The following is a 17,324-nucleotide window of genomic DNA, read 5'->3' as shown; positions in this document are numbered from 1 at the left end:
TAAAAATATATAAATAAATATATATAATTTTATATCGAGTCAAACAGGAATTACCAGAGAAAAGGGAAGAAAGAATGAGAAAAAAAAATGTTTGTGTAATAAGAGATACATATACTAAAATTCAGACACATTATTACTTATATGTAAGTGACCTTTTTCTTGTGGGATATTTCTAGAAATAAAAATCCGAATTTAACCAAAAAAAAGTCCGATTATGTTTCTCAAAAGTGTCTGGATAAAAATTCTTTTTTGGAGAGAAAAAAAGAAAATATTAGAAATTTAACAAAGTTTGTTTTGTTCCATTGAGGGCAAAAAAAACATTTTTGTGCAACGGATAAATGTCTAAAAAATTCCACGACTCAATGATATCAACAAAATACAAATATTTTCTTTTTAGTAATAATAATAGAAAATTTTGTCGAACGAAAAAAAGCTTGTTTTAGTATATGAAGACTTCAATTAGAAATGTTTAACATCACTAGCAGTGTAAACGTTACTAAACGTGCATCATGCTCACATTTTTATTGCATACATGGCTTATTTTATAAGTGGACACACTTATTTTTAATTTATTAAAAAAAAATGTCGTTAATATATATGTCGATATTTTGCTGCGACGGTTTAAAATATCTCACAAATTCCCATAAATAACGTTTGATTGCATTCAAATGTTAAAAATAAATAAATAAATAAATTTTGTCAGGTACTAAAGGTATTTAATTTCAACTATCTTCATTATTCCAGCATCTCAGACTATATTTAGTTCACTGTTTCGTTTATTTGCTTTAATATTTAGTTAATAATAATTTGTTTGTAAGTTTCAATCGCAGGGCTCGAACTAGGTCCGTAAATTTGCTTCAAGTCCGTAAAAGTCTTTTTTTTTTTAAAAAAGGTCCATAAAATCCGTAATTTGATTGAGAAAAGACGAAAAGTTTGTAAATTGTAGGATATAATTTGGAGAATTTTAGAGAAATTACAAATGATTGCAGAAATTCAATTATTTTCAAAAGTAATCAAATTCTTCGAAAAAATTCATTTATGTTCAAAAATTTTTTTAAATTCTCGTCAAAATTTAAATTATCTTTAGAAATAATTAAATTCTTCTCCGAAATCCAATTATTTTCAAAAATTTTAATAAAATTCTTGACAAAATTTCAATTATTTTCAAAAAATTTTCCTTAATTAATGATTTTCAATATTTACTATTTTATAATAAAATTGGCCAAAAGAATTCAATTATTTAAAAACAATTTAATAAAATTATACGCAAACCTTTAGTTATTTTCATAAAATAATAAAAATTTCACAGAAATTCAATTATTTACAAATTTTTTATAAATTTCTTCGCAATCATTCAATTAGTTTCCTAATAAAATTTTTACACAGATTCAAATTATTTACGTAAATAATAAAATTTGTTTCAGAAATGTAATTATTTTCATAAATAATAAAACTCATTGCAGAATTTAAATTATTTTTAATACAATTTTAATCGTATTCCTCGAAAAAATTCTTAAAAATTTAATTAAAATTCGTCAAAAGAATTTTTTTCGATTTAAATAAATAAATTCTTGTAGAATTTAAAAAAAAAAATTGATTTAGAAATTATTGCAGAAATTTAATTATTTTCAAGAGTAATAATATTCTTCGTAAAAATTAAATATTGTTCAAAAATAATAAAATTCTTCTTAGGGATTCAATTATTTTTACAAATAATAAAACTAATTGCAGAATTTCAATTATCTTTTATACAATTTTAATCGATTTTCTCGAAAAATGTAATTATTCTTTAAAACTTTATTAAATTTCGTCGAAAGAATTCAATTATTTAAAAATTTGTTAATGAAATTCTTTATGGGAATTGAATTTCAAGAAATATTTAATTGTTCAATATATTATTTATTTTTGTTTTTAAATAATTAAATTTCAGTTAAAATTTTAGATAATAATTGAGGAATATTTCTTTGAATACTTTTGTACTTACGTTTACTTCTTTTTTTCGTACTTTTTGAACACTAATTTCTTTTTAAAATATTATATAGAAAGTTTGTTTTTGAGAATTGGAACTTTTTGAACACCACGTGTGTACGTATTTACTTTTTTAAGTTGATGTGAAGGTCGTTGGACAGTGATTGGCGCTGGCGTCGCATAAAAGGAAAATAGGTTAGGTTTGGTTGGGTTGGTAATTGTGCGTCACTGGGATGATAATTTTATCTTCTTTTTGAGATGAGAAAAGATGAGCATATCTAATGATCTTTTTTATTGCGACATGTACTTAATGTGGCATTAGTTTTTCCATATTTATTTTATTGATAACTGACATATTGGTTTGTGAAATAATGTCTTGAAGATCATCAAAAAAAACTTTCACACTTGTAAGTATTTTTTTTCTCTAATGCAAATCAGCTGATATTTTCTTTTATTATTGTATACGTGTATACATTATGCATTTAATATTATTTTAATAGTTTTTAATACACTTTCTAAATTTCTTTTTCTTTTTTTCCCCCCTTTTTAAATTAGACATTCGAGAAAATATTTCACATAATGGCCGATGGACAAAATAAAGATGTATATGAACCGAGTAAGTGGAACAATTTTTCCGTATAATAATATTGGTGAACTTAAAAAAATGTAAACATTGAAGAAGAATTTTCTACATTGTTTGCCTGTGTATTAAAGAATTGACTTTTTTTTAAGAATCAGTACCTGCTACGAGATCTAATTCAACACCTGATGGGGACTTGAAGCTGGAACCTTCGAGTCCTACTGAGAGATATGCTTTTACACGTTGTAATAGTACAGGGTCAATTAATACACCTTCTTCATCAGCTCACAATACTGGTGAGTTACAATAAAAATCCTGACATAATAGTAAAAAAATAGTTAAAAAACAATAAAAAAAACAGAAGATTTAGTAAAGAATCTTTCTTTCGAGTAATTTTTTCAAAAATTGAAATTTAATTTAATTGTGATTTGTTTTTTGTAGAGGATGAAGATAGTGACAATAAAAATTCCACCGTTAGTTACAAGGAGCGAAGAAGAGAAGCTCATACACAGGCGGAACAAAAACGAAGAGATGCTATCAAAAAAGGTTACGATTCCCTGCAAGATTTAGTGCCAACGTGTCAACACACAGATTCCTCTGGCTATAAACTTTCAAAGGCAACTGTTCTACAAAAATCTATTGATTACATTCAATTTCTTCTTCAACAAAAAAAGAAGCAGGAAGACGAGAGGAATGCTCTTCGCAAAGAGGTCGTTGCACTTCGTATAATGCAAAATAATTACGAGCAAATTGTGAAAGCCCATCAAACGCAACCTGGACATTCGGAAATGCGGGTTTCGGATGAAACAAAATTCCAAGTGGTACGTATTTATATGTGATAAAAAACAAGTTCTATAAATGTTCCTAGAGTTCTGAACGTTCAAATGAATGGAATTTATTTTATTTCTTTAAATTTGAATTTTATGTCAAGTGTCGAAAATAAATTATAAATTTTTTAAAATGCAGGACTCGAATATTTTGTTTATTTGGACTTTTTTCGACTATTTTTAGAAAAGGTGATTTTTTTACGTATTTTCGTAAAATGCAAGCAAATTTTTCGACTTTTCTTCCAAATATTGCTAAAAAAATATCACTTTTTTCGGTATAAAATGCAAATTACTTTGATTTTTATTGTATACTCTCTAAATTTGAATTAGTAAAATTGTTTACTAATTTAAATTATTGACTGACTTTTTCCTTTTGAATTAGTAATGTTTACTACTAAAGTAATGTCAATTACTATTTACTAGTAAATTTTACTAATTCAAAAGCAAAAAGTCAGTCACTAAATCAAATTAGTAAACATTTTTACTAACTCAAATTTAGAGAGTACAAAATAACTAGTCAAATATTTAAAAAAAATTTTATTCATTGAAAATAATTGAATTTCTTTAGAGAATTTCATTAAAATTGTTGAAATCAATAACTAGTCGAATATTTAAAAACTTATTTTTGATTACTTGAAAATAATTAAATTTCTTTTAACAATTTCATTAAAATTTTTGAAATCAAATCAGTTGTTAATTTTAAATTTTCAAAATAATTGAATTGTCAAAAATTTTAATGAAAAATGAAAAGTAAAATTAATTTTAAAATAATTATATTAAGAAATTATATTTAAAAAGTAATTATTAGAATTTTTTAGTTATAGTCAGGTCAAAATTCAATTGTTTTCTATATTTTCAATTACATATTTCCGAAAATTCAAATATTTAGAAAAAATAATTCCATTAGAATTTTTTAATTCTAATTTTCTAGAATTATTATTAAAATTAAAAAAAAACAATTATTTTCAAAATTTTTAATTCAAAATTCTTCAAAAAGTTGATTAGTTTTTTAATTGTCTAAAAATTTTTTTTAAGAAATTCAATTATTTTCGATATACCTACATTACAAATATCTACAAAAAAGTAAATTAAAATTTAAAGAAAATGTTCTTTCTTAGATTTATCATTAAAAAATTTGAAAAAAAAAATGAATTTTCATATTTGTAATTACAATTCTTCAAAAAACTTCAGTTTTTCAGTTAAAAATTCTTGAAAATAATTAAATTTTGGAAGAATTACATTTTTAATTTTCACAAATAATTTAATTTCAAATTGTTTATCATTGAAATTCTGTAAATTTTCGATTCCTGTGGTATAATAAATGATTCTAAATATTTATAAAAATAAAATTATTGAACTTTTGGATAATAATTAAATTTTGGAATCAGTGAAAAGACAAGGAAATACAAGACTGAAATTTTTGTGACAATACAAAATAAAATAAACGAGTGTTTGGCCTTTTTTTAAATCTTTAATCGACTAAAGCGACTTCTTTTTGCCCCTCAAAGTCTGTAAATATTAAATTTAATAAGTTTATAAATTTTATGCAATAAATCATTTTTTGAAAGTATTTTTAATGAAAAATATTTCGTTTATTTGAACATTCAAAACTTTTGGATTATTTTTTATAAGGAAATAAAAGCAAAGAATTATTTGTTCATATTTGCAAAAATAATTTGAAATTCGAAAATTAATCGAAACGAATTTTCTCAGTTTCAGGCAATTATGGATCGTTTATTTCTCACATTCGAGAATATTTCCGTGGCAAATTTTGCCGAATTATCAGCATGTGTGTTCAGTTGGCTCGAGGAACATTGTAAACCACAGGTAAATTCTTTAATTTTTATTAATAGTGTTAAGTTTCTTAATTTAAGTCTTAGTTAAGTATTAACTAATTATTAGCCTAGTATTAATTTAGTATTAATTCAGAACTAGTTTAGAATTCAGTTTTAGTTTAGTATTCAGAATTAATTTAGTATTAATTCAGTAATAGTTTAGTATTAATTTTTAGTTTTAGTTTAGTATTCAGAATTAGTTTAGTATTAATTCAGTAATAGTTTAGCAGGCCTCGGATATTATAAAATTTTCGACTTTTTTCGACTATTTAAAAAAAATTCGACTTTTTTCGACTTATTTTTAAAAATTACGACTTTTTCGACTTTTTTTCTGAATATTGCAATAATTTTTAGTATAAAATGCAACTTATTTTCGAAATTTACAATTGAAAAGAGTTTCAATAAATATTGAAATTTTGTAAAATTTAATTAAAAATAATTGATTTTTTTAAAAGTGTTTTTTAAAAATTTTTGAAAATCAACATTTGAAGAATTTTAATCGCAAATTTTGAAAATAATTGAAATTAAATTCCTCGGAAGAATTTAATTTTTAAAACAATTTTTAATGTATTTCGAATAAATTCAATTATTTTCTAAAATCTTAATAAATCCTTTGAAACAATATTCAATTATTTTTATAAATGGTAAAATTCTTCGTAAGAATTCAATTATTTTTATAAATAGTAAAATTCTTTGCTGGAATTCAATTATTTTCAAAACATCTTTAATTGAATTTCTCGGAAGAATTCAAATATTTTTAAATATTTCCGTAAAATTCAATTATTTCCTAAAATTTTTTAATAATTTCTTCTAAACAATTCAACTATTTTTATAAATTACTAAATAAATTTTCAAAATTTACAATAAAAGAAGAGTTTCAATACTTGAAATTTTGTAAAATTAAATTGAAAATAATTGATTTTTTTCAAAGTGTTTGATAAAAATTTTTGAAAATAAACTTTAAAACAATTTTAATTGCCAATTTTGAAAATAATTGATGTCTTAAAAATTTTAATGAGAAATCTTCAAGAGTAAATTTAAAAATAGTAATTAATGAAAATTAGCTACAAAAAAATTATATAAAAATATTTTTGATAAAAATAATTCTTAGAATTTTTGCATTCTTTTGAAATTCAATTATTTTCAATCTTTTTAAATACAAAATTTCCAAAAATTCAAATACATACAAAAAATAATAACATTAAAATTTTTTACAATTATTTTTAACATTTCAACAACATATGACTTTTTTAGATCTATTAAAATTTTGGAGAAATCGCGTTTATATTAATAAATTAAAATTTTTTAAAAATTCAATTATTTTTTTAATAGAATTTACCAAATTTCAATTGTTTGGAAATTTTTCAATTCTATAAAATTGAAAAACTATTATCTTTCATAAATTATTTTTAAAATATTTTTGAAAAATTAATTTTAAGAATTTTTTTATTATAAAATTTTTTGAAAATTAATTAATAACTTAAAAAACATGGGACAGTTAGAATCATTATAAAGAACTGAATTTTTTGTATTTAAATAATAAATCTGTTTATTTGACAAAAATTAAGATCCTGAAAATATTCTAAGTTGTATTTAAATAATTGAATTCCCTAAGAACTTTCGGAAAATTATTAAAAATAATTGATTTCGAGAAGAAGTTTGATTAAAAATTGTAGAAAATAATTGAATTTCAAGAGAATTAAAGTTGTAATTTTTAGAAGTTATTAAATTTCAGAAGGTTTTAAATAGAACTTTTTAAAATTTTATTCCCGTATAAAAACAAACAAGAAGTATTTAAATATTTATTTAACGAAATTATTCAAGTTTTAAGTAATTAAATTTAGAAATCAGTGAAAGATTAGAAGAATAAAAAATAAAATTTTTGTGATGACACTGAATTAAATAAACGACTTTTTCGACTTTTTTTTCTATTTTAAATCGACTTTTTTTGCAGCTTAAAGTCGATCCGAGGCCTGGTTTAGTATTAATTTAGTAATAAAATAGTTTAGTATTAGTTTAGTATTAATTCAGTAATAGTTTAGAATTAGTTGAATAATATTAAGAAATATCAATAGGGAAACTAGAATAAAAATTCAAAGAATATAATTTACTTCTAGACTCTTCACGAGGTTGTTCTTTCCGTTTTACATCAATTGAACGACCAAATGAACTGCCAGACAGGTAATATTTGATCGAGGGATTGTGTCATAATAAAAATAGTCATAGAGCAGTTACCAACATAATTAAAATTTCTACCCAGCAGAACTTGGGCAGAGCAATAATAATAAATTTATTTTTTTATACATTCATTAACACGTGGATGTTATAAATTCTCCACTTTTATCGAATTTCCATATAGTGTACTTTATGACAAAGACGACATAAAATTTTTTATACAATTGCTGTCATATAGTGTGAGTGTGTGTATATATATATATGTAAATATATAACACGTTTTGTATAATTACGTATAATTACTTAAAAATACGTTTATATATATAAATAGTTTAGATTAGATAGGTTTATCTTTTAGAGAAAGAGATAATCCATTTTAATTTTTTTTTATTATTTACAAAAGAAAAAAAAATTGTTTATTTTATCGAGATTTATATTGTACGATTTATGCGGAATTAGAAAATTTTAAACTTTCTCAGATTCTGTGGCCATACTTTCCCCTTGTGTCAAATCATTCATTGCTATTGCGTCCGATAGATTTTGTTTATTACCACGAATACTTCTTTGCATGTTTGCTCTTCTTTTGAGTTGTTCATTTTGTTTACAACACAAATCACGAAATATGCAGGCGTAACAACTCAATAGGAGAGTCATCAGTGTTGCTCCTCCAATTGCTAAAATTACTATTAGTAAAATAGAAAGTTCGTCCTGCATCTGAAAGAGAAAAGAAAATTTTTTGATTATAAATTATTCTAATGTGGACTTTTAGTTAGATCATTTTTAGAGGAGTTAGAGGAATTTTATTCATTTTATTCATTTTATTCATTTTATTAATTTTATTTTAGTGACATTGCTTGTTATCCATTGTGGAAAAATATTGTTCTCTCGAATGCAAATCGATTGCAATAAATTTGCAATTTTATTAAATTTTATTGAACGTCGAACTTTTAGTTTTTAAATATTTTTTCTTATAATAGGAAAAAGGATTTTATTGAAAATAGTTGAATTATATTTTGATGAATATATAAAGGAATCTGTTATTATTTTCCCTTCTTCCATGGAAAATTGAATTTTAATTAATTTATTTTTTAATAATTTCATTGAATGAAATTTTTCCTTTTTTAGTCTTTTCACATTTTTCAAGTATAGTAGTTTCCTTATAAAACACAATTTTATAGTATTTCGAAAATTTTAACTTACATTTTAAGGGGAAATTTCTTCATCTCATGTTTCTTCGTTTAGTCGAGTATTTCTCATAACGATGAGTAGAATTTATCGTTTTGTTTTCTTCAAAAATTACACTAAAGTCGACGGTATAAATACGATATCTTTGTTTGTAGTAAAAAATACGTTTTGTTTAAATGTAACATTTTAAAAAAGAATATTTCGGAGAATATTTCAAAGAATATTTCAAAGAATATTTCAAAGAATTTTTCGAAGAATATTTCTACTAAACAGTGAAATTTCACGTTGAACGCCGCGAAAGTCGCGTGCAAACTGAGCGAGATTCGTCCTTCCGACAGGATATGATATTGGAATGCGCATATTCTCAAAAAGTATCAGTGTGTATATAGCTGTTGAATGCACGATGTTAGAACACTTACAAATATTCCATTGTTAGGGGGAATAAAAATTTTTATATTAAATCGTAAAAATTACTATATATACTTGAATGAAATTTATTATTCTCTCAATTGAAATGCACATTAAGATTGAAATTAAATTTCAATAACATTTGAAATGAAAATAAAAATACAATTTTTCTCTTTATACTTAAACTTGAAGGGAAACGCAATTTTTTTTTATTGATCAATATCATTTGAGAAGGATATTCGAAGGGAATTTTTTTCATTAGATTTTTTAAAATTGAGAGTTATATTATATCAAGTTTCATGTTGTGGAAAATAAAAGTAAAAATAACAACAACAAAAAAATGAAATTAAAAAACTAGTTAAAAAAGCTTTTTTTTAAAAAAATAATTTGTAAACATAAGAAATAAACTGATAAATTTTCAAATTGAAATATAAAGGACAATTTAATTTTAAATTAAAAGCTATAAATTTTTTACTTTATATTGAAAATCGATATTAATTTTACATAAATAAGTATATTGTGACGATTACTTAATTATTCATTATAAATTTTAATTATTTATAAAGATCGTAAAAAGTATTATGAATATTTAACGTACATGAAGTTATAAAAAACATATCATTAATTAATGTGAATTAATTTTAAAGGTGAAAAAAAAAACAAAGAAAATTTATCGAACTTTTTTACCGTTCAAAATTTTAAATTAAGAGGAGACCTTTATCTTTTCTTTCTTATCATCATTTCATTTACATGTTCCCTTTTTCTATGAAAATATTTTTCGGGTCAGAAAAAAGATCGAGATTGAGTATATTTATAAGTTATATATAATGTAAGATACTGAAATTGCGAAAGAGAAAAAAAATTGACGTTTTATTAAGATCGTTTCGTAGAGAAAATAATAACAATAATAAGAATAATAATATAATATTAAATTCATATGTATTATAATACCTAGGTATACAATTTTTTTATTATTATCAGAATTACAAAATAATAAAAAAGGGGAATATTATTATTATTATTATTATTATTATTACAGGCCTTGGATAATAATGATTTTTTCGACTTTTTTCAAAATCAAATTTTGAAGAATTTTAATTGTAAATTTTGAAAATAATTGAGTTCTCAAAAATTCTAATTTATTTTCGAAAAATTGTATTACATTTTTAAAAAAGTAGTTATTATAATAGAATTGTTTTATCATAATTTTTTAAGATTCAATTATCTTCGAGCAAAGTAAATTAAAATTTTTAAAAATTGACTGTTTTAGACTTATTAAAATTTTGGAGAAATCGTGTTCACATTTATAATTGAAATTCTTTACAAAATTCAATTTATTTTAAAAATATATTAGCAAATTTCAATTATTTTTAAAAGATATTAGAAAATTTCAAATATTTTTAAACAATTTTAACAAATTTCAATTATTTGAAAATTTTTCAATAAATTGTACATAATTGAAAAACTATTATTTTTCAAAAATTATTTAAATACACTAGCAACAATTCGCGCCCCTAATTATTTCTTACCTATTTTTAAAAATAAAATTAGCAATTTTAAAAATAATTATTTTCAAAAGTAATAAAATTCCTCTCATAAAATTCAAATATGTTTCAAAATTAAAAAAAAAAAATTCTCGTCAAAATCCCAATTATTTTTTTAAATAACAAAATTCTTCCCCAAAATTAAATTATTTTCAAAAATGACAATAAAATTCTTGTCCTAATTTCAATTATTTTCAAAAATAAAATGCATTTTTCTAATTTCAATGATTTTCAATATCTACTATTTTAATAAAATTTCCCAAAAAGAATTTAATTATTTAAAAAAAATTTAATAAAGTTGTAATGTACTCAAACATTTAATTAGTTTCATTATTATAAATAATAAAAATTTCACAGGGATTCTATTATTTACAATTATTTCATAAATTTCTTCGCAATATTTCAATTATTTACATAAATAATAAATTTTTTTTTAAGGAATTGAATTATTTTCTTAAAAAATAATTAAAAATTCATGTTTTATAATAATTCTTTTATAAGTTGTTTAATTTCAAAAAGGTTTGAATTTTTGAAATTTTTGAATATCCTAATTCCTGTGGAAAAATAATAATTAAATATTTATTTAAAAAAGAAATTATTGATGTTTTCGAATAATTTTACAATTAAAGAAATTCGTGAATAAATGTAACAGAACATTTTTTTGACTAAGATTTTTTTCTTTATTTTTTAAAAAAATTTTCTTTATTTTCAAAAAAACATTGAATTTTATTTAAGCAATTTTAATTCAGAAATAGAAATACCTATTGCAAATTATTTCCTTATGAAAATTCAGAATTTTCTACAAAAATATTAAGAAACGGGAATATGTAATATTTTTTCTCGCAAATAAAAGGAATCAGTTTGTGATATAATAAACAAAATTTATTTGTTAATAATTTTTTAAAAATTAAAAAAATTTTTAATTTTAAATATTATTTTATTATAAATCATGAAAAAATACCTGCATATTTTCGATTTGTCAAACAATATTTTTTAAAGAAAAAAAAAAACAAAAAACAAAAGCATACACAAAAAATAAATTCAAAGTGTGGACAGACAGAATGATAAAATTTATCTTTCATAAATTATTTAAATAGTACATTTTTAAAAAATTCTTTATTGTAATTTTTTTAAAATATTACACTTTAATAACTGAAAAAAAACATGGATAATGACAGTTAATTATCAAAAATTTAATTTTTTATTTAAATAATTGAATTCTTGAAGAACTTTTGAAAAATTATTAAAATTAATTGATTTAAAGATGAAGTTTAGTTAAAAATTGTAGAAAATAATTAAATTTTGGACGAGTTATAGTTGTAATTTTTAAAAATTATTAAATTTCAGAAGATTTTAAATTGAAATTTTTTAAGTTTTATTTTCCGTGGATTAACAAATCAGAAGTATTTATAGATATTTATTTAATAAAATTATTCAAGTTTTGAATAATTCGAGGCCTATTAATATTATTATTATTATTATTATTATTATTATTATTATTATTATTATTATTATTATTATTATTATTATTATTATTATTATTATTATTATTATTATTATTATTATTATTATTATTATTACTATAATTATTAATATTATTACTATTGTTATTATTATTTTTATAATATTTTACTAGCAAAAATTATTATAAATCTGTTTATAGGACTTAAATAATTTTTGTATCTAGTTAATAATTACTTAAAAAATTAGTATCGCTCATAATTATTGAGCGCTTTAATTCAGTAGAAATTTGAATCAAGTCAGATGATTTAAAGAAGTATCTTTTCACATTAAAGTATAAATTTACATTTTAGAAGGTAGAAGAATATAGTAAGTTTTTTCTTGATACATTGATTTAGTATATATCTAAATCCAGCTTTAAAATGAACACTATGATTTACAACATCTAACAAATGTCTTTCATTCTTCAAAGGGATACCCAAATTTGTCAAGGGGATTGCATGAATAATAGTGTATCATCATAAAAAATATTTTTTTAAATTTAGAACAAGCTGCTGCGTTGCCTCTGCATATTTTTTTTTCTTTTTTGATTAAAATTATTATCTTATTTGTAGTTAATTAAATATTATAATTCTTAATCTTATATTGATAGTTTTAACAAATAATGATTTATTTATTTATCAATTCATTATATTGTTTCTAGTAGAAGATTATGAAAGTATAGAGTATAAAAATATTGTTATATATCTTTATTTTATTCAAAGAATTGTCCCCAACAAAATTTAAAGTAAAAAGCGCTTTCTGGTTGGAATTTTTTTTTCAAGGCACATACTAATACCATTTATCTTTCTTGAGAGCCTTTAAGAAAGTAACGAGATTTGAAAAACGTTTTCACAATGTTTCATGATATTTTTTTGTCGCAAAGGCCAAATAATTATTAGAAAAATTCCTTTTTAGTTTTTTCTTTTAGTTTCGCTTATTGATGAATATAATAATAGTAATTGGGATGATAATAACAATAGTGATAATTTTGAAATAAAAATATTATTGAAACAACAATAGTAATAATATTGAAATAAAAATAGTAATAATGTTGAAACAAAAATAGTAATAATATTGAAATGACAAAGGAATAATATTGAAATAAAAATAGTGATAATATTGAAATGACAATAGCGATAATATTGAAGTGGCAATAGCAATAATATTGCAATAATACTCTATAAAGTGAAATGAATTTTTTTACACTATAATATTTAAATAATAGCAATACAAATATAATTTTCGCAGTGAGATCCAATAATGCCTTGTCTATTCTTGTCATCTGTTATTGATCATTAAATCGAAACCTTTGTCTCTGTGTAATAGAATATTTTCAATTATTCACGCTCTACTGAAATAAAATCTTTATCAATTTATCATTGTAGATGTTAAATTCAGAAAACTGGATTTTTTAAAACTATTTTCAATTTACATTTTAAATAGTTTTCTTTTACGTTTTTTTTTATAAATAAATTTCCAAAGATGTTCATAATTAATTTTTACATTCAAGTATTTGTAACGATGGGGAAATTGATATAATTTCTACACTGAAAAAAGTTTATTTCATTCAAATAATCAATCCAATTTTTATAAATCAATAAATCAAATATTTGATTCAATAAAAATTTTATTTAATTCTAAAAAATAGTTACTCATTTATAATCAAAAAAAATATTTACTTTATAATCAATTAAATTTTTGTAAATCAAATATTTAATTCACTGACAAATTTATTAATTCAAGATAAATAATTATTCGTCTACTATCAAAAAAAAAAAAAAAAATATTTACTATAATCAAATAATTTTTATTTAAATATTCGTTTTGCATTTGAATGTATTTGATTTTATTTCTGTTATATTTATTTTATTTTTTTATTTTATTATTTATTATTATTATTTATTTGATAAATAATATAGACAAGTAAAATCGGTTAATTGAAATAAAAAAAAAAAAAATTTTTTTTAATTTTCAAAAATTTTTTAATATTCTCGTCAAGATTTCCATTTTTTTTTGTAAATAATAAAATTATTCTTCTCCGATATTAAATTATTATCAAAAATTTTAATAAAATTCTTCTCAAAATTTCAATTATTTTCAAAAATTGTCCTCAATTGAGGAATTTAAATAAAATTCTTTGCAAAATTCAATTATTTTCATAAATAACAATATTCATCGTAGAAATTCCATTATCTTCCAAATTTTTTAAAATTATCCTTTAGATTTCAATTATCTTTTTATAAATAGCAAAATTTTTCCCCAAAATTCAACTATTTTCAAAAATTTTAATAGAATTCTTGGCAAAATTCAATCATTTTCATAAATAACAATAATCATCATAAAAGTTCAATTATTTTCAGAAATTTTTTTAAAATTTATTGTCAAGATTTCAATTATTTTTATAAATAGCAAAATTCTTCTCCAAAATTTTAATAAAAATTTTTTATTAAATAAATAAATTTTATAAATAAATTTTTTATAATTTTTTTTTTATTTTCAGAAATTTTAATAAAATTTTTGGCAAAATTCAATTATTTTCATAAATAACAATATTCATCATAAAAATTCAATTATTTTCAAAATTTTTTTTAAGAATTATCGTCAAGATTTCAATTATCTTTATAAATAATAAAATTCTTCTGAGAAAATTATATTCAAAAATTTTAATAACATTCTTGACAAAATTTTAATTATTTTCAAAATTTTTCTTTAATTCAATGACTTTTAATATCTACCATTTTAATTCAATTTTTCAAAAGAATTCAATTATTTAACAAAAAAAATGTTGATAAAATTCTATACCTAAACATTTAATTATTTTCATAAATAATAAAAATTTTACAGGAATTTAATTATTTTTACAAATTATTTTCATAAATTATTATTCAATTATTTTTATAAATAAGAACATTTTTTACAGGGATTCAATTATTTTCATAAATAATCAAACTCAATGCTGAATTTAAATTATTTTTAATACAATTTTAATGGAATTCATCGAGAAAAGTTATTATTCTTAAAAATTGTATTAAAATTTATCAAAGAAATTTAATTTTTTTGATAACCTTTGCTACTAATTATTTATTAGAATTTAAGTATTATTTTTAATACTTTTTTAATTAAATTTCTTTAAAGAATAAAATTATATTTTTAAAAATTTTAATGTAATTCTTTGCGTAACAATTCAATTTTTTTACAAATAATTTTAATAAAATTTCTTCGCAGAAATCAAATTATGTTTAAAGATTCACAAAATTTCAATTATCTTTATAAATAATAAAATTTTTCTCCAAAATTCAATTATTTTCAAAACTTTTAATAAAATTCTTGGCAAAATTTCAATTATTTTTAATACAAGTTTCATCAAATTTCTCAAAAAATGAAATTATTTTAAAAAATTTTATTAAAATTTGTCAAAAGAATTCAATTATTTAAAAGTTTGTTTATAAAAAATTATTTATGAAAATTCAATTTTTAAGAAACATTCAATTGTTTAATAAAATATTTATTTTTATAGTTAAATAATTGAATTCTTGTATAGAATTTTCTAATGAATATTGATTTAACTATGAATTTCAAATTAAAATCTTTGAAAATTTGAACTTTTCATACTTTTAATTAACAATTCTATAGAATTAATTTTTCTCAATAAGTTTAATGGAATTTTTTTTTTTAATTATTTGAATTTTTTAATTTCTAATATATTTAATTGAAGAATGTCAGAATTATCGAAATTTCGTAAAATTAAATTATAAACAAAAGAATTTGAAAATTTACAAAGAACTTTTTAAAAAATTATAAATAAAATTGACTTAATGAAGAATTTTAGTTGAAAATTCTAGAAATAAATAATCGTAATGATGAAAATAATTTTTGAAGAGGTTACAGTAACAAAGCAGAAAAGTTTTATAATAATATTCTTATATTGTTAATGTTGTTTTCGAATAATTTTCGTTTTAAAAATCTTGAAAAGTTTTGTTTTTTAACCTGGAAAAGTCAGGGAATTTGAAAAGAGCAAAAGCGTGGCAACCCTGAAATTAATTTTTTTTCCAGTGCATAATTTTTCTCCATTCTACGAAAGTGTTTTTTAATGGTTTGTAATAAAATCCGCACAGAAGGTGTGATCCTAATATCCACAACATTAATTTATCGAACGTTAAAAAAGAAATTCTTGTTTTCGTTTCTTTTTTTCAAAGTAGAGCAAAATTGATTTTTCTGACTCGAATTATTCCTTTCTTCTTCCTTGAATGAGGAAGTAATAAATTGAACTTGTAAATTCGAGTTATTTTAATTATTATTCTATTTTTCGACTTTTATTTTATTTTTACTTATTTAGAATTATTTAGTGACTTATTTAGTTGCAGATTTAGATTGCAGTGATTGCAATAATTTCGTTTATTGGTTTTTTTTCTACTCGAAAAGTATAGTGAAGCTCATCTGAAAATGATGATAATAATTATTATGTATTGAAGTGTGTAATATCGTCAGAGTTGCTAATTTCATAACAGGATTTCGGATATTTACGTAATCATTCAATTAATGCGGTTTAATAGAATTTACCAGGAAAGATACTAACTGTGTAACACAGCGCTTGATGCTCCATCGGGCGCATTTATTGGGTCTGGTCTAACAAGTGCCTTGATATATTCAACAACTGAGTGAATTCCCCCCGGTGTTGGAAATAGATTGAAACCAGGAGGCAATACAGTTTGCTCCATAAACTCCATATATGGCTGTAAATTTTACTTTAATTAATATAAATTCAATCAATCATCTGCGAAAATTAATTACAATTCAAAATTATCGTTGTATTCAATTTTTAAATCTCACCTTTCGATTCTGTATATATATATATATAAATATTGTTGTTTCTTTTTCTGAAAATATTTTTTCTCTTTTTCTTCTTCTATTTCTTTTTTTTGAAATATTTTATTTCTGAAAATATTCTATTTCTAGAAATATATTCTATTTCTAAAAATATTCCATTTCTAGAAATATATTCTATTTCTAAAAATATATTCCTTATCGTTTCATTAAATTTTCTAATTCTTTTGTAAACATTTTATATGTTTTTCAGTATATTTTTTTCACGCTATATAGAAATAGTTTTTTTTTTTATTTTTAATTTATCAAGTACCTCCTTTCTATATCAAAAGTCCAATCGACTCGAATATTTTCCGTCACTCAATATAGTGAATGTATTTGCCATGCAAGCAATCAACATATTCAGTACAACAATATCAGAAATAAACACGAAAGCTGAAATATAAAATATATTCCGAAATATAGTGACAAAGAA

General features: G+C 20.7%; 3 protein-coding genes across 3 annotated transcripts; 1 reads left to right on the top strand and 2 right to left on the bottom strand.

The window, feature by feature from the left end:
• Positions 1-2,155: 2,155 nt before the first annotated feature.
• Positions 2,156-7,617, top strand: LOC122511301 (max-like protein X). Its single transcript, XM_043626452.1, has 6 exons — positions 2,156-2,375; positions 2,524-2,584; positions 2,701-2,844; positions 2,990-3,369; positions 5,089-5,202; positions 7,328-7,617. The coding sequence occupies exons 2-6, from the start codon at positions 2,548-2,550 to the stop codon at positions 7,400-7,402; spliced, it is 750 nt and encodes a 249-aa protein (XP_043482387.1). The 5' UTR covers positions 2,156-2,375; positions 2,524-2,547; the 3' UTR covers positions 7,403-7,617.
• Positions 7,618-7,755: 138 nt separating this feature from the next.
• LOC122511302 lies at positions 7,756-9,088 on the bottom strand. Its single transcript, XM_043626453.1, has 2 exons — positions 8,586-9,088; positions 7,756-8,099 (listed from the first exon to the last, which is right to left on the bottom strand). Exon 2 carries the CDS (start codon positions 8,097-8,099, stop codon positions 7,851-7,853), a length of 249 nt encoding a protein of 82 aa, XP_043482388.1. The 5' UTR covers positions 8,586-9,088; the 3' UTR covers positions 7,756-7,850.
• Positions 9,089-16,391: 7,303 nt separating this feature from the next.
• On the bottom strand, positions 16,392-16,896 carry LOC122511317. Its single transcript, XM_043626476.1, has 3 exons — positions 16,856-16,896; positions 16,602-16,758; positions 16,392-16,462 (listed from the first exon to the last, which is right to left on the bottom strand). Exons 2-3 carry the CDS (start codon positions 16,750-16,752, stop codon positions 16,392-16,394), a joined length of 222 nt encoding a protein of 73 aa, XP_043482411.1. The 5' UTR covers positions 16,753-16,758; positions 16,856-16,896.
• Between the last annotated feature and the right edge of the window lie 428 nt (positions 16,897-17,324).

Source organism: Leptopilina heterotoma, unplaced genomic scaffold (genome assembly GCF_015476425.1).
Source record: "Leptopilina heterotoma isolate Lh14 unplaced genomic scaffold, ASM1547642v1 Lhet_81, whole genome shotgun sequence".
Taxonomy (NCBI): domain Eukaryota; kingdom Metazoa; phylum Arthropoda; class Insecta; order Hymenoptera; family Figitidae; genus Leptopilina; species Leptopilina heterotoma.
Note: the sequence above shows the minus strand (reverse complement) of the source record. Positions and strands in the feature narration are given on the sequence as shown.